A 26542-nucleotide genomic window follows, 5' to 3' on the forward strand; every position below is an offset into this window, starting at 1 on the left:
CCGGCCTTCATCTCGTCCCGCTCTGTTGTTCGAGGAGCTGTTGAAGGTCTTACCGGTTCTAAGGCCGTGTCTCCTCAGTGTTTCTTAAGAGCTTTATTGTTTTACGTTGTGTGTGGTGCCAGGGAAAGGCCAGCAGACGCTTCTTCCACATGCAGTCCATGCAGCCCCATTCTGGCCACGCTGTCACTGTGGTCAAAGTGGTCAAAGTGATGCATGACTGTCCTCTCGGGTCCTGTCCTGCACGATCTGTCTGTAATCCGGCACCGGCCTGTCTTGCTGACACGGGCGTGGGTCTTGTGAGACGTTGTGGTGCTCGTGCATTTCCGTCTCGGGTTTTATTCTTCCAAGACCATCTTGACTCTTAGTCCCCTTGGGTTTTAGAAACCTCTGCGGAATCGTCATCAGTTTGCAGCAGGGAATCAGCCAGGTATTCGGCCGAGGTCACTTGGAACCTCTGGGTCCGCTTGGCGAGAATAGACGTCTGTGATAGAGTCTCGTGGCCTTGAGTATGCAGGACTCTGTTTTACAGCTTTGGAACTGCCCTGTGGTCTTGGATACTCTCTTCTCTTTTTCCATCCTTTTTTCTCAACATTTCAGTTTGGGAAGTTTCTATCGACCAGTCTTCAGGTTCACAGATTATTTCTCTGGCCGTGCCCGTCTTCATTTCTGTAAGCATGTTCCTGATTTCTGGTGTGTCCTTTCATTCTCTCACTGCCCATCAGTCCTTGGTGGTGCCCACTTGCCCCAGCAGAGCCCTTGCCACATGAGTCATCCTTGTTTTAAGCCCTGGTCTGATTATCCCAACTCTGCCGTATCTGAGTCTGGTCTAGATGTTGGTGCCATCTCTCCTAGTTGCTTTTTCTCGCCTCTTGGTGTGTTTTGTGTTTTTGTTGGAAGCCAGACCCGTTGTGCTGGTAACAGGAACTCGGGCCTCAGGATCATGGGGTTTGCGTCTTTCTAACAGGGGCCCCTCTGTTCAGTATTGCCGCAGCTTCTCCGGCGCGTCGTGCCCTGACCTGGGTGTCCCCGCACCGTCCCCCTTGGAGCATCGGAGTCTGAGAGAGGACCCATGGCCGTGGCCCTGGAGCCCTGCCGGGGAAGCGGTGGGCTGTGTGGCAGTCTGCGGTCATCTGAGCGGACCTCAGCCATGGGCTCCCGTGGGGCAGCTCTGTCCCCCTGTGCCCCTGCAGGTGCCAGGGGCTCTGGCAGGCCTCTTCCCTGGAGGGGAGATGCCCAGAGCGTGGGGGACTTTCCAGGATCATGACCAGTGAGCCTGGTGCCCACAGAGTCTGGCCATCAGGCGTGCCTTCTGCCCAGTGGTCTCTGCTCCCGGCAGGGTCTGCCCGCGTCCGAGTCCAGCCCTCTTGTCTGGAAGAGAGAGAAGAGGGGCGGCCTCTCTTCTCTGACAGGCCGAGAACGCGCAGCACCTTGTTCTCGTCTTTGCGATGTTGCGACACGTTGGAAGTGACGTCACTCGGAATGTTCTTTATCTGTAAAAGTGCTTCCTGCCTTCAGGTCTACTTTAGGGGTAACCCAACTGCACTAGATTTTTGGATGTTTATACCGTTTCCTTTCTTACATTTAAACGGGTCTCTTAAAAATGGTAGTTAGGTCTTCTCTGTATTTAATCCAGTTGAGTATCTTAATTGGAGTTTTGTCCCCTTGTATTTAACGTGTGGTTATGGGTTTGGGTTTACATCTATGACCTTTGGTTATGGCTTGATCTGTTTCTTTCTCTTGGCCTCACTTGGATTTGAAGGGTTTATCGCTTCACAGCCCCCACTTGTACGGCTGCTACTCTGCTAGCAGGGGCCGCGAGAGCACGCAGTGAGCGGGAGGGCGGCACCAGGCGGGACCCCTCTCCTCGCCGTGTCCTGTCAGCTTTCCAGTCTCTCCTCCTTCAGGCTTGGAATCACATTGTTATTTCCTGCATCTGCTCCGGTGCCACACCGTGTGGTGGCCCTGCCCACTCTTCTGTTGGGCACCAGGGGGCTCCGTGAGGGGTGCAGTCAGCTGGCCAAGCGCAGTGCCAGCTTCCCAAGTAAATATGCTTTTATTAGGAAAATTTCACACACAGTGGATGACGTTTGTGGAAAAGTACAGGGATCCTCTGCCCGCTGCCTTGGGGTTATGTCGGCCTCAGGGTCCTGGGGAAATGGGGGCCCAGAGGGGGTGGTGCTGGCGGTCTGACCCTGTGCCGTGTCCCCAACAGTCTGGCACCCGCTGAGGCCCCCTGCCCGCCTGGCAGCGGGGAGGAGCCTGATGACAGCACGGGACAGCTGGACACGGCGCAAAGGGACTTGAAGTTCGTCACCACGGCGGCGGTGGCTTTTCCTCACACGTGCCCTGGGATGTTGGTGCTTTTGCCTTCACGTCCACGGGAACCCCGTCTATAAAATCATGTTCTGAGCAGTTCTGTGTCTCTGTGTGTGATGCTGATGCGCGGGCCTGGGGGGCAGAGGGTGGCCCCAAGCAACCCTAGAGGGGCCAGAGAAACGGCCAAGGGGTGGGCACCCAACCTTGCCTCTGCCTCACCCCATCGTGCCCGGTGCTTGTGGGCGTTGCATGTGGTCACCTACCCTCACACGGTTGTGGGCAATCCAAGCATCCTGCCTGAGCCTGGCTGCGCCCCCACAGCAGAGTCTCGAGTCGGGAGTCAGGAACCCAGCGAACAGCCCTGTGGGCGTGTGTCCTCGGATCTCGGGTTCTCCGGTGATGTGGGGAAGCACTACGGTGCACCGCTCACCTTGGCCAGGTGTGTCTTCCCCAGAGCCCAGGCCCCTCAGGGAGGCTGGTGTGCACGGCGCTTCGCGGGGCTGCGCCTCGTCTGCGGGCTGGACGCGGGAGCTGCTGCCCGCACCGGAGGCGAAGGCCGTGGCCGCGCTGGGGTCGGGGCCCCGCGCCAAGACCGACGGGGTCAGGGCGGGGGAGCCAGCTGCCCTCTCCGGCGTGCACGGGGACGGGGGCCGAGCGGCAGGTGCTTTTGCTGCGTCCTTCAGCGGGAGTGGTTTCCTTGCCTGGGCCGAGGCACCATGTGGGAACGTTCACCTTGTGTGCTCCCCTGACGGTGTCCCGTCAGACCCTCTGGAAGGGAAAGTCGTATGTTACTTTGGGAATTAACTTTCACTGTATTTCGAGCCTTAAGACGTGCTTCCTTCTCTGAAGTAAGTAGGGAGTTCCCATTTTACTCCATCATAGGTGGGGGACGAACTAGAGGACCCCTTGCTGGCGGGGGCCGGAGGACGGCAGGTGGGGAGCCCGGCCCTGCAGAGCAGCGTCTGGACCTTGGCTGCAGAAAACCCAGCACGCGGCTTCTGAGAAACAAGTAGATGAACTGTTTCTTGTGTTTAAAAATCCACGAGATTCCAAAGAAGGGCCCTTTTGGACACACGGAGACCGGTCGCTGCACACAGACCCGCAGAGGCCCTGCATCTCAGAGCTCTTTACCCGCCAGCATGAGGAAAGCCGAACGGCCCACGGGCCGCACACGGCCCAGCGCCCCTGCTCACCCTCGGCCACATCGGACCCTGAGGGTCACCCTCGCTTGGACACAGGTGACTGGGGTCACCTTCCCTGCAGCTGCAGGTTCTGGAGCCCCCCTGGGTCCGGGTGACGGATCCAAGACCGGGGCTCTGTGCACTCACAACTAGGGAGTGTGGCCAGGAGCAAACGTGGACCGTCCCGGTCAGCAGCTCCAGGGCCCGGAACCACAAGCGACGGCCAGTGTGTTGGGCTGTCTTGGAGGGAAGCGGTCGGGAAACCCTCCAAAGGAGCAGCGAGCAGGTGGGTGCCTGACAGGAGCATCTGGTGAGCTTGGGGAGCAGGAAGCCAGTGTGCCTGGGGTGGAACGTGCAGGGGGGCTGGCGGGGCCACGTGTACACACGGCCACGGCTCAGTCCCCGTGAGCAGCTGCTGCATCCTGAGTATCCGTGTCTGCCCATCCCGACACTGGTGGCGAAGCTTCGCTGTGGTGGCCTCTTGGGGGTAGGACGTTATGCCAAGCTGGGACCCTGTGTGGTTGTGCCCTCCGCGGTGGCGTGAATGAGGACAAAAGGGGACGGCGGTGACACCCTGGGTAAAGCGTGGGCAGCCGAGCGTCTCTGTGCAGGGAGGCACGGTCAGCAGACAGTGACCCCGGGTACACAAAACGAATGATGGCTAATGTGGGGAGTAAGTAGAATTTGAAAACAGACAAGAGTAGCAAAAGGTAGGCAGTATAATGAGCAGACATGTTTCTGGAAGACAGCACTGTGGCAGGATGCTGGTCCTCCCGAGCTTTGCACTCGGAACACAGACCCTGCGAGCCCGGGATCCCGGCCTTCCTCGTAGGAGCTCTCGGCGCAGGCTCCTGACTACCTCCGGCAGAAGTCGCCGACGAGGCAGCATGTCAACGGCCTTGAGTCCGGAGGCAAAGAGGAAGCTGGCTCCCTCACCTGCAGCGAAAGGCGACTTGGTCGCTCACGGCTGACGGGATTTGCTCTCGACCTGGGTTTGAGCACTGGGGTTCCCGGAGCTGAGAGACAAGGTGCGAGACCGCCCACGGCCTGCGGCAGCCAGTTCAGGAAACCAAGCGAGAACCCCGAACCCCGAAGCCAGCAGCCCGAGGCTGCCAGGACGCGGTTGAGAACTGCCAGCCCCCCTAAGCGGCCCCTCCTGCGAGCAAGGACCAACCAGAGAAAGCCAGACGTGCTCCCCCAGCCAGCGGGCCACCTGAGCGCCCCTTTCCCACGCTGAGTCTCTGCCACCTCACGGGACCGGAAGACACCGCCCCGCGAGCTCTGAGCACACAGCCTGCGCTCTCAGTTGCTGGTCTGTGTTTCCACATCTCTAACCGAGTCACACAGGAACCGTGCCCCTGGGTTGGCCTGAGATCGGCACAGACAGCCGGACTGCAGCCCCCAGCAGCGTTTGTCCTCGTGGCACAGGGTCCGTCAGGAGCGTGAGCTAATGAGCTCCTGGCAGGACAGACACGCTGGGTGACGGCGGTGCAGGGCCCCCAGCGGCAGAGGAGAGTATGCGCCCCACAGACGGTCAGGGACACGCTCCTCAGGCCCTGTGCTCACGGCCCCTCATTTTACCACGTGTCCACCACACCCTGGTTAGAAACACAGGCGCGTGCCCTCCAGGTGAAGGGCCAGCCCCACACGCATTCGGTGCCACCTCCCGCTTGGCGTGCTCCCTCTTGGGACCACTGGCCACCCTCCCTGGCGCCCTCGATCTCTCTCCTGGGCTGTGGCTGCTGGGGGCCTTTGGCGCACCTGGAGGCAGCTGTCCAGGCCCTCAGCTGAAGTGAAGGAAGTCCCGGCCCTCCTGCAGGTGTAGCGACCGCAGGTTGTCCTCAAATGCGCCCCCGGTGAGGTCCTGTGGGAGGAACAGCAAGTCTGGCTCAATCAAGGCTCCCCGGCCCACACTGTGGCCCCCACAGATCCCCCCCAAGGGGGCCTGCCTGCCAGGTGCTCTGCTGTGAACTTCTCTGTTAAGAGGGGAGGGGCGGACACAGGGTGGGGATGTTGCCAGAGTTGGCCACAAAGTCCTGCTGGTCACTGGTGGGAGGTGGAGGTGGGGATCCTCCCAGGCCCCCCCCCCCCCCCCGCCAAGCTGGAACCTGGCCCCTCCCTGCAGAAGGGAGCAGTCCCCTTCACCCCTTGGTCCAGGCCACCCGGCTTCCCTCTCCACGTATCCGCGTCCATGCCCTGCCCCTGCTGCAGAGGCCCCAGCCCGGACTCCAGGAGCTGTCAGCAGACCCCTCTGGCCTCTTGGCCCCAGCCCTGTACTGGGGAGAGGACCCTCGAGTCAGTCTCTATCCAGGGCTTACCTGTGGCCCCATGAGCTCCCTGAGATGACCCCAGAGCTGATAATGCTTCAGCTTGGCCTGTGTTGGCTCTGGCCAGGCCGCATGGCTCCCTGAGTGGGAAACAGCTGTGGCTCCAGCCAGTCCCTCACCTGGTGGCCTGTCCCAGATGCCACAGGCCTTTGGCCGGATGCAAGGGGCCCAGTGTTCACCCCGTTGGGTTCCTCTGTCCTTGGGCCCAGCATGGGGGTCAGCCTGGCTATGCACGCCCTTGACCACTGGGCACCGCTAGAAATGCTTAAATGGGAAAGACCCGAAATTCCTGCACTCTCCTCCACCTGCTGTCCATTCTCAGCTCCGCCCCCTTCCCCGTAATCTCTGCGCCCGGAGCTTTCAAAGGAAATGCCTGTATTCAGGCCAGCCAAGCTCCACTATGGCCCAGAGAGGAATGGAGGAGGGGGCTCCCTCTCAACAAGATGCCACTGAAGTTAGACGCTTCTGTAAATTAACATAACCAACAAAGGATCAGGAACCAGAGACATTAGAACTTCTACAAGTTGTCAGGGGAAGATTTGCCCCCACCAAGTGGGGGGAGCCCGATCAGAAGCATCCCAGAGAAGGGAGGCACTCAGCCTCATCACTCAGATGCGCATGCTAAAACCACAGCGAGAGCCACAGCCCCTCCTGAGCCCCAGCTTCGGGGAGCTGGCCCTGACAGGACACCTTGGGGGTGCAGTCCGGGACCCACACTTCCACTCCTGGATAAACCCAGAAACGGGCGTGTGACATTCACACGGCTGAATGCCGCAAGGCAACAAGAAAGGGCCCTCAGTTCGCCTCAGAGGTGATGTGGAGTGACAGCACATTTAGTCTCCTTTGCACAAACTACAGAAACAGCATCAGACCGTATGGTTTGGGGTTGCACACACACACACACACGGCAGAATAATTAGCAAAGAAATTATGTGCATCGGGGCAGCTCTGCGGGAAGGCTTTTTTCTGACGTGGGTTGGGCCACTTGTTGGGCACATTAACCTGTGCAGCACGTTCTAGAGCAGATGTCTGCAGTGTTTCTTAAAGGGCCATACAGTAACATTGACCGTTTGGTGGTCATAATATGCTGTGTTCTAATAAAACTTTATTCATAAAAGCAGGTGGTGGGCCATGTGTGGGCCATCGTCTGAATGTGTTAGTTCACAGTAAAAAAGTTTATCCAGAAAAGAAAATGGTGAGGTAAATTGTAAAAAAAAAAGAAGAGTGGAGGAAGGCTTGTCTTCCTAAACGGTAAATACCATAAAGCCCAGGAATTAACGGTGCTGGTGCACAGACAGACAGTAGTAGACCAAGAGTCCGGAAGTAGATCCAACATAAAAATACAGTGTCTCATTATTAGAAAGGATAGGAATTCCCCAAATAGCCCCAAATTATTTGGGGACAAGTGGGCATCCAAATGGGAAGAAAACTTTGAGTCCCTAGTTTATTTATTTTTAAATTTGTATTTATTTTAAGAGTGTGTGTGTATTGGGGGTTAGGAAGGGCAGAGAGAGAGAGAGAATCCCGATGCAGGGCTCGAACTCCTGAACCGTGAGATCATGATCTGAGCTGAAATCAAGAGTCAGACACTTAACCGACAGAGCCACCCGGGTGCTCTTGAATCTCTAATCTTTACAGCAAAATAAATCCTAGTGGTCAGAGATAAAGTAAAAAGCAGAAATCTCAGAAGCAAACCTGGAGAATGTGCTTTAAAATTTCACATTGAGGAATTAATGTCTTAGAACGAATAAACCTCCAAAAGCCATACAAAAATCAATTAATTTGATATCTAAACAAATTTTCCTAAAAGGCAAAAATAAAGTCAAATGACAGAAAAGTTCACAAGACCTATCACAGAGGCTTTTGTCGTCATATAAAGAAAATACTAACAGACCAATAGAAGAATGGGCTGATGAATAGGTAATTCACCAAAAGGGAAATAAAGATCCTTTTAAACTTGTGGAAAGACACCCTCCGTACCCGTAACAAGGCCTTACAGACCTTCCCCCATGATGTGAAAACATGGCGGAATTTGGCCACGCTGCAGGGGGCGGGCAGGGAGGGTCACCGGTGGGGGCGAATGTTACCGCCCCCTCCTGGAACAGAGCAAAATTCCACGTATATATTCACCGCACCAGTATGTTTGATAGCAAATGATAAAAATGGTCTAAAGGTGTGTTGAGACTTAACCGGATGATAAGGGGTGAAACCTCCGTACAAGCGAACAGTGTGCGGATACGCACACGAATCCCCAGGGGTTCCTCCTCCCGGAACTCGTCCAGCCCCCGACAGGAGCAGGGGTGGTGGGGGGCCCCTGAGGGGCAACCGCCCCTGGAGCCGCACAGGCTGGAGCCGCGCCAGCCTCCCGCCTGTGCAGAGGGAGCGTGTGTGACCCCGGGGCCCCAGGCCGCACGGAGACACGCAGGTGCCCCCCGATGCGAGCGTGGGATCCGACAAGCCACGGAAGAGCAGAACACAGAAGGCCCCGGGGACCTCCGACCAGATGGGTGTGGGGAATTTTGGGTGTGACATCTCTGTCTCAGAGTAAATTTTGTAAGGTTTTTATCTTCTTGGGAAATAATGTTGGAATTTAGGATTTGCTTCCCAACGTTGGGGGCGGGGGGAGTTGGGAGCACAGAACCCACAACGGCCACGGAGGCTGCACAGGGACATGGCACACAGACACATGCCACATGGGGGACGGCTGCACGGGGACACAAATGGGGGGATAGCCACATGGGGGACACACCACACGGGAACAGTGGGGATGGCTGAATGAGGCTGGCTTCCTGGGGCTTTGGGGATAAGGCTGAGATGTGCTAGGAAGTTTGCTTGATTAAAAGACGACGACAGGGGAGCCTGGGATCCAGCCCCCACACTGGGCTCTGTGCTGACAACATGGAGCCTTCCTGGGACTCTCCCTCTCTCTCTGCCCCTCCCCTGCTCCCGTGTGTCACAAAATGAACATTATTCTGTGTCTCAAAATAAACATTAAAAAAAAGATAACAGTCTGGGGTGCCTGGGTGGCTTGGTCGGTTAAGCGTCGGACTTTGGCTCAGGTCATGATCTCACGGTCCGTGAGTTCAAGCCCCGCGTCGGGCTCTGTGCTGACAGCTCAGAGCCTGGAGCCTGTTTTGGATTCTGTGTCTCCCTCTCTCTCTGCCCCTCCCCTGTTCATGCTCTGTCTCTTTCTGTCTCAAAAATAAATAAACGTTAAAAAAAAAATTAAAAAAAAAAGGTAACAGTCAGATGGTACCAGCGGGTTCATATAGAATAATCTGCAAGATACATCACGTAAAACAAGCAAAATACAGAAAAAGTATGTATAACATGCTGCCATTTGCTTAGAGAAATCCCACACATTTGTGTCTGTGTTGGCTGACTCTGGCCGAAAATACAAGAAACTGGTGCCTGTGGGGGTCCCTCCAGGGACACAGAGTGAGGGGATGGCAAAAGAGCTTCACCTCCCACCCAAAGCCTGCTTGCCAGGAGGGGTTTTCATTGTGGGGAGCGTTCTAATTGCCGGCAGTTTTGGTCCCAGAGAAGTAGACTCTTAGCAGAGCTCGTCTCCTCTGAAAAATTACGTGTACATTTGTGCAGAATCGAAGTGTCCCTGTACAACCTTATAATTATCCATCCAGTCTCCCTGGCGACTTGGAACCTTGCTTACCTTGGCTTTAAACAGCCTCTTTCCTTTTAGGAAACTGCTTTCAAACCAGAAAACCCAAAGCCAGGTGGGCGGAGGTGGGTCTGTGTCACCCCCTTCCCTGGAGCGCAGGCAGGACCTGCCATGGGACACAGCTAAGGGGTGGGACGTCACTTGTGTGACTTGGTCCGTCTTGCTAGCAGACCCTGCCCCTTGCCAGCTTGGAGAGAATATGCTGCCACGTTGCAGGAGGGGGTGGGGATGGGGGTGGGGGCGGGGCAAGTGGCAAGAAACAGCCAGCAAAGCACTAAAGCCCTTGGTCCAACATCCTCCAGGGTCTGGCTTCTGCCAACAGTCCTGACCCTGCTCCGGGCAAGCCTCCCCATGTGACCGCGTCTTGGCTGGCACCTCACCAGCAGCTTCGCTTCTGGGCCCCACCTCTGGTGCCTGATTTCTGAACCACAGACGCTGTGAGGCAAGAAGCGTGCGTTGTGTGGGGCTAGCTTGTGATTGTCACCACGTAGCAGTAAATAAACAGGGCCAAGCTGGCAAACAGACAAGCAGGACAAAACCTCTGGGTGACAGCTGGGGACAGGAGCTTGCCGCAGCCGTGGTGCACGGAAAGCTAGACCGCCACGTGCCCAAGAATGGGGCCGGCCGCCATCTGCACACCACACATGACACTCGTACAAGGAAATGCAGGGGGAAAGCTGGCGGGCCTGGATTTGGCCGTGGTTTCTTAGTTGTGGCACCAAAAACATGAGCAACTAAGTTAAAAACAGATAAACTGGACTTTGTCAAAATGAAATACTTTTTGTACCAAAGGACCCCGCAAGAGAGAAAAAGGAGAACCTGTAGAACAGGAGAGGGTGTCTGCATCCGGAACACACGAAGAACTCCGGCTCGACAAGATGAAACCCAGATAAAACACGGGCAAAGGACACCAACCGACCTTTCTCCCAGGACGACACCTGCACGGCCGACAAGCAGCTGCAAAGACTTGGCATCATCAGTTGTCAGGAAGACGCACGATCAAAACCACGCACGCTTAGCAGCCACCGGACGGCTGGAACACCACCGCCAGCGGACAGCGTGGAGAACGCTGGTGCCCCTGCGCTGCGGTGGGAACGCGAAATGGTGCCACACTGTGGAAAACTGCAGTTCCCCAGACGTTGAACACGGTGACCCCGTGACCCCCCACTTCCGAGAGACGGACACGCTTCCGCACAAACCGCACAGGAAGGCTCACGGCCACGTGGCTCTAACCGCCACCTTGTAAGTGAGTCATCTGTCGCTGAGGAACAGGTCAGCACCAGCACAGCAGCCTGGGACAACACGTGTCTGCTTCTGGTACTTTCCACAGGCTGGGACTCGGGATGGCCCCTCCGGCAAGAGGCAGAGTCCAGCCCCTTGGAGCCGTGCTCCCAGCCCCACCTGGGGGCCCTTCCCCGGGCCACCGGCCCCACCCGACCTGAGGTGTTGGCCGCACAGGGTCTTAAAGCAGCCAGCGGGGAAGAAGGGCGCCCCCTCCCTGAACCCAAGGCTCAGAGCAGGACGGACTGCGCCTCCACGAAGGCTCCTGGTGCCCTGGTTACTGCGCCTCCAGCTCAGCCTCACGGGCTGGCAGCTGCTGGAAGAGGTGGCAAGTGTCCCCGTCCATCCCGTGGCACCCTCCCCCCCGCAGCAAGCACTGGGCCCTGCATGCCCATCCCGCCCACCTGAGCCCACTGGCCCCGTAGCTGGGGTGCACTAGGCATCCAAATGCGAAAGATGACATGTATATTTATACAAGTGAGAATGCAGCTCTCCGGCCCCGGAGAAGGATTTCCTCCACGGAACACAGGTGTTCATCGTAAGAGAAAAGTTATGAATGTCCTCGTGTGGGAAGTAACCTTTCCTGGAAGCCTCCATGGAAAGGCAATCCCACGTGGGAGAAAATGTTTGCGGCTCTAACGGACGGAGGACGGGCACCAGAGTCTGTACAGAGTGCCTGGAGGTCAGCAAGGCAAGAGGCGGCCCTACGGGCACGTCTGGCGGGAGAGGCGGGCTGAGCCGGCTGGAAGTCTCACAAAGGCGGTGGGGGCTGGGGGTGGGGCCTCCCAAGACCCTTTAGGTCTCCAGGCATGAGAACATCCGGACTGTGCCCTTGCCATTGCCAGGCTGGATGTGACCAGGGCTCACAGCCTGATTTCAGCAAGTAGATTCACAGGCCAGCCTGATGCGGGCAAGCAGACCGGGGTCCCCAGGACCCCGCTGCGTGATCCCAACACAAAGCCGGAGCTGAGAAGCGGGCACCCGTGTCCCCGGGACCCTGCGGAGGGGGTGGGGAGGACGTGGTGGGGAGAGTTCTCAGGACGGCCCTGGGCACGGGGACCACGGTGCTGGGTCAGAGGGGTGTCTCAGGGACGCTTCCACCACCTTCCACCCTTCGTCTCTGCCACAGCATCCGATCAGCACCCGGAAGGTGCCTCAGGCCTGGCACTGAGCAGGTTTCCAAAAAAACGTTGCTTTTATAGAAATGCAGCCCATTTTACACAGGCACCATGGCAGCCTCTCCCAACACCCCAGCGGACCCCCGAGAGCAGCGGTCACCACCCCTGGCCCGAGACCACGGCTCCAGACAGGTGGCCCAAGCCAAGGGCCTGGATGCCTGGCCACGTGTCAGACGTCTTGATCCCACAGCTGGGGCCTTGTTCCAGCCACGCCGTCATCAGTGGAGCCCAGCCACGGCTGACACTCACCAGCTTCACGCAGATGACGAAGGGCGGCCGTGCAGCTCGGAAGTGCAGGATCGGAACCCGAGGCTTCGGCCTTTCCTGAGGGAGGAGAGGCGTCGTGGGCTCGGCTCTGTGCTGGCCTTCGGGACGCCCTGACGCGCCAGACATGTGCACCTGTGGCCGCCCCGCAGCCTTCACCCCTGTCCGGCCCTGAGGTGCCCTCTAGTGGGAAGATGGGCCAGGCAGGGACACTGGTCACTCTGGGGTCCGAGTCGCCCAGGAAATGGGTTCACCTGTGCTGGGCCTGGCAGCTGTGTGGCTGCAGGCGGCCTTCCCCGGGGAGGAAGGTTCTGCACACTGGCTGCTCTGTTTCCTGGTGGGGTAGGGGTGGTGACCCGTGTGTGACCCAGGCCCTCCCTGGAGGGGCTCCTGGGCCCCACGCACCTGAGAGTCTTCATGGCAATAGAAGCCTTTCCTGATCTTGTTCTCGTCCACGTCACAGAAAGCAACCACCTGGGGGTGCAGGACACCAGCCTCAGGGATGGGGAGGGTGGGAGGCGTGGGGCGGAGGGGGAGGACGGCGAGGGGGACGGGGACCCACCTTGCGCTGCATCCCGGCTGTCAGGCTGCGATAGAGCCGGCGGCCTTGCCTGCCTGCGTTCCAGATGGTGAAGGTGGCCCAGTGCGGCAGCGCCCGCTCTTCCAGAAAGCGCACGCGATGGGTCCAGATGGTGGTCCTGTGGGGGCACGGGGGGGGTGGTGAACCACGTGGGTGGGGCCCCCAGCTGTCCCCAGACCTTCCTCCCTACCTGGCATTGGCTGAAGGAATGAAGGGTGAACAAGGGCCACGCTGCCTCACCCACCCTCACACCCAGTGGCGCATGCCTTTCTCAGGGCCGCGTCCTCATGGACCCAAGGGACACCAGGCACAGACCCTGGGGAGCCTGAGGGGATGTAGCCACCCCAATGTCAGGTGAGCTCAGGCGAGCACAAGAGCCTGGGCATGTCCCAAGAGCCGCCTGGAGGTGAAGGTTTCCTGCGGGAGCTTCCCACCTGGTCCACGTGGGGACCCCTCCGTAGGCGCCTTGCTACAAGCAGACTGGAGGCCCAGCCACTACGGGGGTGGGGGGCTGGCACACTCAGCTGTTTCCTGTTTAATGTGGTCACATGTGAAAAGGGCCTAAATCACAGGCGTGAAAGCATCGCTAAGAATTTGGAGGGCAGGGGCGCCTGGGTGGCTCAGCTGGTTCAATGTCCGGCTCTAGATTTCAGCTCAGGTCATGATCCCAGGGTCATGAGATTGAGCCCCACGTTGGGCTCTGTGCTGACAGCTTGGAACCTGCTTGGGATTCATTCTCTCTCTCTCTCTCTCTCTCTCTCTGCCCCTTCCCCGACTTGCTCTCTAATAAATAAACTTATTATCACGATGCCCCAGCGTGTTTGTGGACGTTTGAAGACGTGCCCCAGCCCCAACCCAGGAGCTCAGGGATGAGGCAGTGCAAGGGGCCACTCAGAGGAGCGACCCGCACCTCCAGTCTGCTCAGGTGTCCGGGGCCCTGAGATGCCGGCACCTGATGATACAATTTAGAAACTGTCACAAACACACGTGCCTTATGGAAAACAGGACAGTTCCCGCAGCAGCATGGCCAGCGACCCGCAGACCAGAACGTGCCCACGCGCTATGGCCTTCCTGTCCCCGGGCGGCCGCTGGGTCAGAGAGGCCATAGGAGAAGGTGGAGCTCACGCGGGAAGGGCAGCGGGCAGCGCGTGCGGTCAGGCAGCCATTGCATGTGGTCCAAGTGGAAAGGCGGGGGAAGGCGTGACCGCTGCGCACCCACCGTGCTGGCCTTGGCCGCGGGGCTGGGAAGGTGGCCGCGGGAAATAGGGTGAAAATTGCCCAATGAGGTAACCGCTGGCCATCCCCAGTTTAAAATACAAGGACAACCCGGGAGAGCTCTCACAGGGGGGCCTCTGGGCAGAGTCTGAGGAAACTCAACTCCCGACAAGCCCGAGGGTGTAATTAAAGCTCATTACTCTGGGGTTTTGCCACTCACAGCTCAAAGCATTTAATCCAACACAGAAACTAACATGAGATCACTTCTTTTGTGTTGTGGGTGGCAAAGCCTCACGCTGCAAAAAAGAGAGAAACCTCTCAACATAAAAGACAGTGATCCCATGCAAACAAGATGAGGGCGTGTGGGGACAAAGCCCAGTGGCCGGCAGCTGGTCCTTCCTGGACACGCGGGCTCCTGCCACACTGTGGGCCACCACTGAGTCCTACAGAGAGATCCCTTTCCCCTGTCTTCTGAGAATCTAAGGTGAGGACACACGGATGGGAACGTTCACGATGATGACAGAGGAGAGCCCCAACGTCCCACCCCTGATGGCACATGGGGAGGGTCCCACCCCTGATGGCCGTGGGGGGCAGGGGGTTCCCAATGTCCCACCCCTGACGGCATGTGTGGGGGGGTTCCCAATGTCTCACCCCTGACAGCACGTGGGGGGGTTCCCAATGTCCCAGCCCTGATGGCATGGGGGGGGTTTCCCAATGTCCCCTATGTCATGGATCTAATTTCTATCTAGTTCTAATTACTGTCACCAAACGCTGGATCCAGTCCCACGTGCACACGCCAGCGGCAATTCCCCCCCACTGTGGAGTAGTTGTGGTGTTGAACAGCATGCTTTCTGCTGGTGGGAGAGCTTCCAGGAAGCACCATCCCACAAAAGCATCTTTTGTGTCTGGCCTCTTTAGTGGCCATATTGCTTTGACATTAACCCCGGTCCCTGTGTCTATCAGTGGTTATCTGTTCAATTATTGATGGCCATTTGGGTTGTTCCCAGTTCTTGGCTATATCAGCAGTGATAGGCTGAACGATGCTTTCACGTCTCTTGCCTAACACACATGGACTGCTGGGGCACCGGGGATATTAATTAATTTAAAGAATGCCGGGTTTCCAGAGAGAATGTACTTTCACACTCCTGAGAGCAGAGTATGACAGTTCTGGTAGAGCCACACTCTTTCACCCTTTAGAATTGGCAGACATTACCTTTAGCCCTTCTGTTGGATGTGTAGTGGGTTTACATTATTTATGTATCACACGGTATTGTTTTGTGAAATGTTGTGTTTGTTGAAGTATTCTGCCTCTCTTCGTGGGTGCTCGGGGTCCTGTACGTGCCTCCCATTTGGTCCCTTCAGATACATGGATTGTGAACGTCTCCTCTCAGAATGCAGTCTGCCACTCAGCCTCCGAACGGTGTCTCTTGATGAGCAAAGGTTTTTAATTTTTATCAAGTCCACTTTATGAAGTTTTAAATGGTGAATGCTTCTCACATCCTGAGAAGTTTTTGTCTGCCCTGAAGTTGTGAAGACGTCCCCTAGTGTTTGCTCCAGATGCTTTCTACTTTAGCTGTTTCTGTATTTGTATCTAAGATCCACCTGGAATTAGTTTTTCTGTATGGTCTGTGATTTTCTTTCTTTTTTTTCTCATGTGAATATCTAGTTCCACTTGTTGAAAATACTTTCCTTTTCCACTGAATGCCTTTGGAGACTTTGTTGAAAATCAATCTGTGATACAATTTTGAGTGTATTTCTGGATTGTTTCCCTGGTCTCTCTCAATGCTGTTGCTGTTTCCTGACCGCCGTGTAAGACTTCAGAGTAAGTCTTGAAATCTAGCGCGGTGAGTCCTCAAATTTTGCTCTTTTTAAGGCTGTTTTGGCCATTCTGGGTCCTTCAATTTTCCACGAGGATTTCAGAACCAAGATACCAATTTCCACAAAGAAGCCAGCAGGCTCCTGTCCTGGGACCGCGAGTTTGGGAAGAATGAGCACCAACGTTACTGAGTCTTCCGACCACGAAGGTGGCGCCCCTGCGTCCGCCCTACAGGGTTTCCTGGATTTCCTGCAGACTTTGCAGATGTACACACACCTTGTGAAATTCACCCACAAGCATTTTATGTTCGGGGCCACCACACAGATGCCTTAACTGTGTTTTCAATCGTTCATGGCAAATGTGTGGATTGTGTGTTCCGGCTGAATTCTATAAATTGTGACCATTTTAGTTTCATCAAATTAAATTTTTTTCTAATTTCCAGTGTGATTTTTTTTTCCCCTTGGTTGCCTAATTTCCAAGTATTTTGGACTTTTAGGATGTGTTAATGATTTCTAATTTAATTCTATGTGGTTATAAAACATACCTTGTATGACTGCAATCATTTGAAATTGATTCAGAGTTGTTTTCTGGTCCAAAGTATTGTCCATCTTGCATCTTAAAGGGACAACGTCTTCTGTGGTCGAGTGTTATGTCCCGAGTCAGGTCAAGGTTACCAGTGTGACTCCAGTACCCTGGCAGACTTCCCTGTTTCTCTTAGTCACTGGAACGTGGCACAAAACCTCCAACTGTAGCTGCGGACTGTTTCTGTTGGGGTTTTTCACGTGGAGACTGTGATTAGACACACACACATCTGGTGCTTTGTCCCGTGACATGACCTCTTCCCCTTGGGTGTAAATCACACTGGCACAGAGTCAGCTTCATGACAATAAACCCAAAACAATGATGCCCCACCAAAGCTATTATATAAAAATTCAGATTTAACACAGGACAACCAAAATCGAGCTCTTCTGCTGAAAGCCGGAAAACGGAAGTTTCGACACGCAACAATACGCCTGACCTCCCGAGTCAACATGGATGCTGCAACCTGGGCCCCATACATGACCATCACACAGACTGGCACCACGCGCCCTGTGTAGGTGGATGGCAGACCTCCCCAGACGAGGCCGCTCAGCTGAGAAGCTGCAGCCTTCTCACACCCTGCAGGGAAGCACAGTGAACACTGCTTCCAAGACAGGAACATGCCCCCGGGGTCAAGCTCTTCGCATTCCGAGGGCCCAGTTCCTCCAACCCTGTTCCCAAAAGTGAGCAGTGTCACAACTGTGAGGCACCAAGGGGACACACACTTGTAATTGTGAGAAACGTGCCCATGCACGCACAGTTTAAACCGAAGAAACAAGAAGACGCCCCTTCCCTCGCTTCGCCTTCCTCCATGTTCCACCCCTCCTGCCCGGGCAGGACACGCCCGAGGACACGCCGGCCACTGGGGACATGGGGCCGAGCAGATGCCATCACAGCAGCCCCCTCGGTGGGGGCAGAGAGGGCACAATGAGCCCACCTGTAGCCAAGTTAGACGGGCACCAGGCTCACTGGGAGGCTGCCGTCAGCTCACGGCAATTGAGACCAACACTTCAACGGGACACGTACGCAAGATTCTACCTCACTGTGAAAAAGGGGACAGACGTGGCCTTCATCCTGGGGAAACCGCAACCACAGACCCTGGGACGGCTTTCCCCCATGAAGGCCACGGACTCTGTGTACCCACACCGGCCACGCTCACCTGGGGTAGAGACCCACCCCAGGTGACCTGTGTCTACCCCACTGATCCTGGCTTAGACTTTGGCCATCCCTGCACCCTCCACCCTGGCCCCCGGCCTCTCCCCCGACCCCAGCCCTTCACACTTGACCCTGGCCCCTCACCCTCAACCCCAGACCCTGACCCCTCACGCTCGACCCTGGCCCCTGGTCCTTCATGCTCAACCCTGGACCTCGACCCGGACCCTAACCCCTCACCTTTGACCCTGGACCTCAGCCCCTCATGCTCAACCCTGGCCCCTCGTGGCCCCCAGACCAGGTCTGGAAGCCTGGGACGTACATACTCGAGGACAGAGTGTGTGGCCGCGTTGGGGTGGTAGCGGTAGAGGAGGAGGCTCTGGTCCACGCGGATGACCCCGCCGCCCTTTCTGAGGTGGCTGTAGAAGAACAACAGGTCCTCCGGCTCACCCTGCGGGGGAAACAGAAGCATCAATGTTGCTGGTGTCTCGCTCACCACAGAAGACACACCTGTGCCAGAGGCTTCCGTGTGAGCACTAGTTCAGGTGACTGGAGGTGGGGAGTAACGCCCAGCCTCATCTGCAAGGCTCCAGTGTCACTGGCGTGCCCAGCACTCGAGTGTGGGGACGTCATCTCAGGATGAGGACGTGATGGCCAGGAAGAGCTAGGGTCACAGGGGTGGACGAAAGGCCCCAGAGTCACCCTCGCTTATGCTCCCCCCCACCCCCCACAAACGGGGTCTCTGTGCTGCACGGACCTGAGAGCTTTCCTGTCTTGAGAGAACTCAGCCTCCCACCATCCCCCAGCCGGTCGGGCTGGCCCAGCTCAGCACTGAGCACCAAAGCTGGAAGCCAGACACTGGCTCAGCCCCCTTTTCATTCCCTAAACTCTAGAGTGACAGCGGGCAGAGAGGTCTGGGTCCTGCCCACCCTCCTGGCTGTAAGCTGTGCGTCACTGAAGGTGCGCCCCGGGGCCTGGTCTCTGACTGTACAGGTCTACAGCCTGAACCCCAGGCCGGCTCACAAGCCCAAGGCAGCGCGGGCGCCACAGCCAAGCCCGCGACTTGACTGCGGCCTCTCCAGGGCCTCCTGGCCGCTGCCCAGTTTGCCTCTCTCCCCAAGAGGAGGGTCGCACGGCTGCCCTCGGGGGCATGGAATCCCGAGGGAGACCCCATCTCCCACCGCTCCACGCGGCAAGCATGTCCCCAGACTGGCTCTTCGCCAGGTCTCGTCAGCGTTGGCAACACCCAGTATGCCTGGCTCCCCAGGAGCACTGCCGCTTCCGGCTCTGGGCCGGACGCTTCTGGGAAGGGCTGAGCCCCACCAGGAAGCGCTGCGCTGGGCGCAACTCCCGGCTCAGCTCTTGGTTCCCAGGCTCTTTCCAGGCTGCGTCACCGCTACCATCTCAGCCTCTGTACAGTCTTCAGCCACAGGAGTCTGCGCTCCTGGTGAGCAGGTGCCCAGGAGGGTGGACAGTGGCTCAGACTCTCTGCCTTGTGGGGAGCAGTGGCGCTCCAGGGCCACATCCAAGTAAATTCTCACGACTTTACTTCTGGCCAGAAAGAAGGAAACCCTGAAGGTGAGTTCTTCCAGATCCCAAGAAGAAAGCCCACCTTTTCCTTCCTGTTCCTAAACCTGTAAAGTGCGTGGTTACAGTTTGCTCTATAAAGGTTTGGAAAGACAGGAAATTAGAAAAAGGGACCTACGCGAATCACCTGTGACTGTCACCACAAAGCTGCTCTGAGCTTCCGTGTGTGGCCCACGTGTTTATTCTCCGGTGGACACACTTTCAGCAGAGCCGCAAACAGTTTTGAAGCTTGGTTTTTACCTTAATGTTTTATTATGAATCTTTTCACATCACCGTGATCTTTGTAAAAACTAGTCCTTCAAGTCACGTGTGCTGACACACTTGTCCACCCGCACGTTGGAAACGAGGGTGTTCACAGCTTTTCCCCACCGTTAGACTGCTGTGGATCGCCACAGGCTCTGTGCCCAAGTCACCCTGCCGTGAGCACATGGCACCTTTCGGCCGGCTCGGGGTCCACCCATAATACAAGGAAGTGTGCACCAGACTCCTTGGCTAGGACTCCCGGGCCTGTGCTGGCCTTACAGAGTGACCCAGGTGGACAGACACTCTGGAGCTGACTTTGGGAACCAAGGACTGTGCCAGGTCCCGGACGTGGGGGCGTGGCAGGCGGGGTGGGCACACTGAGGGTCCCGGAGGTGGGGGTGTGGCGGGCAGGGCAGCACACCCTGGTGATGGGGTGAGAGGGGATTGGGGTCCTGGGGCGGACGGGAGCACAGAGCAGGCGCCAGTCCCTGATACGCTCTGGAAGCTGCGTGTGACAGTGGCAGGAGAGCGGGTTGTGTGGATCCCTGAGAACAGGGCCACGCAAAGCCATCTACGCGGAGCCAGTGGGAGAGAGTGCAGAAAGTCAGACACTTCCCCAGATGAATAAAATTCAACCCGCTGATGTAACCACAACAAAGACGACCCCGAACCAGGAGTCAGATCAGCACCGAACCGTCCCTGCACCTGAGAAGGCAAGGGGGACCCGGGCAGCGGTGTGGGGGGGGGTGTTAGGGGGTGGGGGGTAGGGGGGAAGGGTGTGCCTCCCAAGCCTGGCCGCTCCTGGCAGCAGACTGGTGATGCTGTGTGCCTGAGGATTTGCTAGAATACATCCAACTGCACATTTAAACAGATGAACTGTATGGTACGTGAATTATTCCTCAATAAACCTCTAAAATAAGAGGGGACTGATTGAACTCAAAACAGAAATAGGAGGAAAAGATAAAATCATATGAGAAATGAAGCCTAGAAACGTAGGAGTGGGAGAGAAAGTTCCTGAGAGTAAAGCCAGGGACCATCCCACTGATGTGAAACCAGAGTCTGCAAAACAGAAGGAAACGACAGAGCAGAGGGCGCACTGAGAAGTATGTGCCAAGGGAACTCTGGGAAACACAGCAGACCTTGTCCACCTACCGGAAAGGCGCAGCAGTTAAGTCCCTGTGGAGCGATTAGTTTTTAACAAGGAAATAACCCTCAGAGCCTCCAGGCACGATCACGCGCGCACCAGGTAGAGAGACTTCGGTGAGCGTCAGACTCTGGAAAGCAACAAACCAAGGCAAGAGCAGAACAGAACTTTCACTCTCAAGGAAAGGAAATGAGCCAAGGGTGTTCTGTACGGCCATGTCCCTCAGGCAGCAGGACCAAGGACCACATTCTGAGCGGGACGTGTATGGCTGTGGACCCAGGGTCGGGTGGGCGACGCATCCACGTGTGTACGTCTTCCAACATTACTGGAAATCACACAATAAAACGGGAGAAGGGAAGAGAGGGTCTCACTGCAGGGTGTACAGGAAGCAGATGGGCGTCAGAATACCTTTCGAAAATGGAAAATAGCAGACCAGAGAAGGTTTAAGAAGCATACACAGGACTAAGCGCATCTGAAAAGAGAGAAATGCAGAAATAACCACTAGAACAAAATGCAAGCCCTCAACGCCAGAGACATTTAAACAGCCCAGAGTGGGTGATGGCCGCTGGCTCCGGATGGCTGAGTAGCCGCCTTCCTGCAGCAACGACACGGTGCAGGCCGTGGTTGGGGCGGGGGGGGGGGGGGGGGGCGACACAGACTCCCCAGGGATGGGAGCCACAGCCTTATGGCCCCGATGTCCTCAGGCTGTGGAAGTGAGGAAATCCCATAATGCAGAAGTCAAAGAGAAGAAAACATCCACAAGCAAATACCCGGTAAAGAATGCCAACAATGTGAGCGCCTGGGGGGCTCATTCGGTCGAATGTGCAACTCTAGGTTTCCGCTCAGGTCCCGATCTCATGAGTCATGAGCTGGAACCCCACATCAGGCTCTGCTCTGACAGTGTGGGGCATGCTTGGGATTCTCTCCACCCCCCTCTCTGCCCCTCCCCTGCTCACCCTCATGTGTTCTCTCTCAAAATAAATAAACATTTAAAAAAAAAAAAAAAGAATGCCACCAGTTTGACAACCACAAAACAACCCACTTGAAAGTGGGCAAAAGATCTGGACATTTCATAAAATAACAAACGGCCAATGAACACATAAAAATTGTTTAACATCCTTAGTGGTCTCAGAAACGCAAATAAAAATGAAAAGCCGCCAAGACCAACCAGAATGGCTGACACTGAGAGCTCTGAGCTGCTGGCCGGGCGTTGGGGTGGGGTGGGGGGGGGGGCTGCATGGGGAGGGCAAGATGGGGGGGGGCTGCACACGGTGGGGGGAGGGCAGGGCATGGGGGGGTGCCGCACGCGGCGGGGGGAGGGCAGGGTGGCCTCCCCCCTCACAAGCCAACTCCAGCCGGCTCTTTCCACCAGACAAAAAAAGCACATCAGGAAAGTGCTGGTGGCCAGCCTTTCTGGGCAGCCAGTTCTCCCCGGGCAGTGACGGGCCTTCTCCCGACCTTCCCACCCAGGCCAGCCTGCCCTCAGAAGGCATGTTCAGAACCAACAAAGGCCTTTTTGTTACTTTCCTTTTTGTGTAAGGGCCTGAACTGGTTGCCTCCTGGAGGCATTCAGATTCCCTAGCTTGGTAGCAGAGGCTGCTTACCACGGCTGGATGCCACCCTGTGCCAGCACGGTACCTACCTCCAAATCTCCCCTCCCCCTCCCAGCCTGCCTCTGCAAGTGCATTTCCCAGTTAAAACCTGTCCACCTTGTAGGTCCAGCTCACAACCACTATTTCCATCCCCCTGGAGCCCCGGCTTATTTGCTGACCCTTGGGCCACCCTAGTCCACACCTCTGGTCACCTGCTACATCATTTAGCACCTGGACTGTTTTCTGCTGCTTCGGCCACTTGCCCCTCTCTCCACAAAGTAGGAGCCACAGGCTCTTGGCCCTGGGTAGACTGTGGCTCTTCACTAAGGCCCATGGAAAATTACCTGAGGGCCAGTCCCCAAACCTGATCTCTGGTCCCTGATCCCTGGTGCCTGGTCTGTGATCTCTAATTTCTGGTCTGTGGTCTCTGGGCCCCATCTCTGGTCCCTAAACTCTGGTCCCTGATCCTCGGTCTGTGATCTCTAATTTCTGGTCCGTGGTCTCTGGCCCCTGATCTCTGGTGCCTGATCCCTGGTGCCTGGCCTGTGATCTCTAATTTCTGGTCCGTGGTCTCTGATTCCTGGTGCCTGGTCTGTGATCTCTAATTTCTGGTCTATGGTCTCTGATCCCTGATTTGTAGTCTTTGGCCCCTGATCTCTGGTCCCTAAACTCTGGTCCCTGATCCCTGTTCTCTGATTTCTGGTCTCTAGTCCCCAATCTCAGGTGCCTCATCTCTGATCCTTGGTCCCTGAACTTTGATCAATGTTCCTGATCTCTGGTCCCTAGTCCTTGAACTCGGATCCCTGATCTCTGATCCCTGGCCTCTGATCCCTGGTGCTTGAAATCTGACTTCTGGTCCCTGAAATAAATCTGGTCTCTGGTCGCTGCTCCCTGAAATCTGATTCTTGGTCCCTGATCCCTGATTGCTGTCCCTAATATCTGATCCCTGGTCTTTGATATCTGGTGCCTGATCTCTGGTCCCTGATATGTGATTCTTGATCCCTTGTCTCTGGTCTCTGATCTCTGGTCCCTCAGCCCCGGTACAAAGGGACTGATGGCCTTTCTTTGCCCCCAGGTACTTCTACTCCAGGAAGAATTGCCTTGAGCTAAAAGGCTTGATGTACTTTGAATCCTGAGACCACTCATGGCTGTGAATTAGGGATTTGTCAGATCTTTCAGTCAGTGTTCCTCAGGGATCACCTCCCGATGACCATTTCTGGGCCATTTTCTGCAGAAGAATATGAAAGCGGGTGCTTGGATTCAGCTCCAAAGAGAACAGGGGCCTTTTGTAGCACCTGCTTAGGTGGGGAGATTTGCTGGAGTTTCCCTTTACCCACCCTGTTGTCTCACAGTCAGGGAGAACTTGTTGGCTGAGAGCCACCCCCCACCCCCCCAAAAAAAAGCTCTGCCTGCCTTGGCCCCTGCTGCCGCTGGTGAAGCTGAAGTCCCCGAGACTGGGGCCCCTGGGCAGGGTGGTATCACACGTACATAGTTCTATCTGTATGAATTTGGGGGGAGAAACAGGAACACAGGGATGATACCAAATGCCCTAAAATCATGAATTAACACACCTCCATGACAAAGTGACCTGGTCTCCCATCCCAGCAAGGTGGAGAGACAGGAAGGTCAGACAGTGCACGGCAGGGTAATTCACATGTCCACTAGCTGTGGCCCAGTCCATGGAGTGAACAGGAGGGTGATTCCACGGCCTGTGCTTTCCTACGAACAGCTGTTAAGCCAGGATGAGGTAGCCTGGGCCTGCACACAGAAATCCCAGGTGGTGCCAGGGCCTCAGATACTCTCTGGAACACTCAGCCCAGCTGGCAGGAGAAGTGCTGGGAAGGCCTTCATGGAAGGCATTTTCCTAATCCCTGGATCCCCAGAGAGGGCACAGCACCCATGAAGTAGGTAGGGCTGGGATTCAGGGAATTCGCACCCCAGAGTGTTACCCCAGAGGAGGGGGCCCACAAGGGGCCCATACTTACCTGCCCGCCTTCGTCAAATGGGCCCACGTAGGAGAACCATGCTCGAGAGCAGAACCAGGTGGGCATGATCACAGTTGGGCCATTGGAGGTAAAGACCTAGAAGCAATGACACTGACATAATTATTGGAGAACACCTTATCACACACAACTGACAACTTATCTTCCACAAAGTGTAAGTCAGAAAGTGACAAATGAATTTGCCTTTCTTTGAGGTACAGCAGTTCAAGGGACTTTATAGCCACATCAACAGTATCTGGTGCCCAAGGCTAACAGATGGGGGAAGAGGGGCCAACAGAATGAGTGGCCCCACTGGGGTCCTGTTCCCAAGTTAACGCTCATTGTGTTCAATAAGGAGGTCCCCCTGCTTTTGACTGGTGGTGAAGCTTCATGTGAAAACAAAACATAAATATGTTGCTTTTAATTATGACAAGAAAAACTGAAACAGGATAAAAAGATAGTGTACATGAAATGGATAGACTCCTAGAAAGACATGAATCACCGAAATTGACTGAAAAAGAAATAGAAACTATGAATAGATCTATGACAGGTAAGAGATTGAAAAAGTAGTTTTAAAAAAACCCCAAACATAACTTCCCACAAAGAAAAGCCCAGGTCCAGAGGGCTTCACCAGTAATTCTATCAAATATTTAACAAATTGATATCAATGCTTCACAAAGTCTTCCAAACAACAGAAAAGTGTGGGAGACACTTCCTGAGTCATTCTGGAAGAGACCAGCATTATCCTGACACCAAAGCCAGTCAAAAATATCACAAAACTACACACCAAGATGCCTTATGAATACAGTTGCAAAAATGTTCAACAAAACACTAGTGAATGGAATCCCAACGTCATAGAAAAAGGACCCTACACCATGACCAAGGGGACTTTATCCCAGGATTGCAAGGTTGGTTCAATATATGTAGCCACGCTGAAGAAAAAGTCTCCAGATGCTGAGACTGGGCGGACGTGCAGGGCTGCCTCTGCAGCGAAAACAGCGGCAGGAGCAAACTGCACATGGTCTTTATTTCATGTTCGCCAGGTAGAAACATCGAAGAATGTTAGAGCATGGGAGAAAAACAGAAGGAGCCTCCAGACGTAGAGCAAACTGGTGTTTACAGAAAAGCAAGCAAGGCAGGGGCAGGTGTGTGGTTTCAAGGACTGTTAGGCAGGGACGGTGGGTCGGTCTCCTAACTGGCTCCTGGGGCCCTGTTCTCATAGCGCCGTCACGTCCCACAGCCTTGAGCCCAGAGCACCGCTGACATTTCAGCAATTACCCCATTCATTTTCCCAGGACTTACAAAACGCTCTCTAGAAATAACTCTCTAGAAACAACCTATGACAGGAAAACCTCACCAGAATTACACGGAAGTCTGGAGAAAGGCGGGGAGGCTTTTATAGAGGAGGAAGGAGGTTGGGCGGGGCTGTTGTAAACAGAATGTCCATTGGACTATACTGGGAGCTGGAAGTATGGTGGCTTCTCATTGGCTGGGCTGTGGCTGTCTCTCATTGGCTGGGCTGTTGCCGGAGCAGCAGGAAACCTTCCTGAAAGGTGCCTCTCCTCCTGTTGGGTCTGCGATTGCTAACTAGTGCTGGGCCCACAGCTCCCCCTGCCCGCCTCTATCCCACCCTAAATGAGGTTTCCTTGATTCAGTTTCACACTTAAAAGCACAATACAATAAAGAACATTTGGAATGAGTCCATAAAATACATAAATGTATGGAAAGGAATGTACCTAAATAATAACAGCAGTCGCCAATGACTGCTGAGGTTACATAGGATTTGCTTTATTCTTTTCTGTATTCCTGAATTTCTTTTTTTATATTTATTTACTCTTAGAGAGAGAGAGAGAGAGAGAGAGAGAGAGAGAGAGAGAGCGCACATGTGAGCAGGGGAGAGGGGCAGAGGGAGAGAGAGAATCCCAAGCAGGCTCCACACTCAGTGCGGAGCCCAACTTGGGGATGATCTCAAGACTGTGAGATCATGACCTGAGCCGAAATCGAGTTGGTCACTTAACTGAACCACCCCGCCGTCCCTATATTTTTCTGGAAAAAAAATTTTTTTAGAGTTTATTTTTATTTATTTTGTGAGAGAGAGCAAGAGTGGGATAAGGATAGAAAGAGAGGAGACAGAGAATCCCAAGCAGACTCAACACTGTCAGCACAGAGCCTGAAGCAGGGCTCAAACTCACGAGCTGTGAGATCATGACCTGAGCCAAAGGCAGACACTTAACTGACTGAGCCACCCAGGCACCCTTGAATTTCTTAAACATCAACAAAAAAGCAAGATTATAGTCAGAGAAAAAGCTGGCTCCACCTTGAAAAAAACATTTCCAGGAAAAAATTTTTGAGAAAAAAAGGTACACGTAACTATAGAATTATACTTTTATATTCAACGCAATTTCTTTCGTTTATAAAGAAAACAC

General features: G+C 55.3%; 2 protein-coding genes across 12 annotated transcripts in view; one reads left to right on the forward strand and one right to left on the reverse strand.

Moving 5' to 3' along the window:
• TBCD (tubulin folding cofactor D) overlaps positions 1-2412 on the forward strand; it is a 160181-nt gene extending 157769 nt beyond the window's left edge. For both annotated transcript variants that reach the window (XM_040456753.1, XM_040456752.1), the window contains one exon: positions 2213-2412. In XM_040456753.1, coding sequence (XP_040312687.1) covers positions 2213-2227 — 15 coding nt within the window. In that variant the 3' untranslated portion in view covers positions 2228-2412. The remainder of the gene's footprint in view (positions 1-2212) is intronic.
• Positions 1608-26542, reverse strand: part of QTGAL (queuosine-tRNA galactosyltransferase) — a 100954-nt gene continuing 76019 nt past the window's right edge. For 7 of the 10 annotated variants that reach the window (XM_040456758.1, XM_040456762.1, XM_040456763.1 and 4 more), the window contains 6 exons: positions 24120-24215; positions 17895-18019; positions 12789-12924; positions 12632-12700; positions 12212-12286; positions 4607-5361 (listed from right to left, as the gene is read on the reverse strand). In XM_040456758.1, the coding sequence (XP_040312692.1) occupies positions 5281-5361; positions 12212-12286; positions 12632-12700; positions 12789-12924; positions 17895-18019; positions 24120-24215 (582 nt within the window). In that variant the 3' untranslated portion in view covers positions 4607-5280. Of the gene's footprint in view, positions 3085-4606; positions 5362-12211; positions 12287-12631; positions 12701-12788; positions 12925-17894; positions 18020-24119; positions 24216-26542 lie in introns of those variants that run through there. The other 3 variants (XM_040456755.1, XM_040456756.1, XM_040456757.1) reach the window with 3 other exon arrangements.

Source organism: Herpailurus yagouaroundi, unplaced genomic scaffold (genome assembly GCF_014898765.1).
Source record: "Herpailurus yagouaroundi ecotype Mexico unplaced genomic scaffold, PumYag 217, whole genome shotgun sequence".
NCBI classification, from domain to species: Eukaryota; Metazoa; Chordata; class Mammalia; order Carnivora; family Felidae; genus Herpailurus; species Herpailurus yagouaroundi.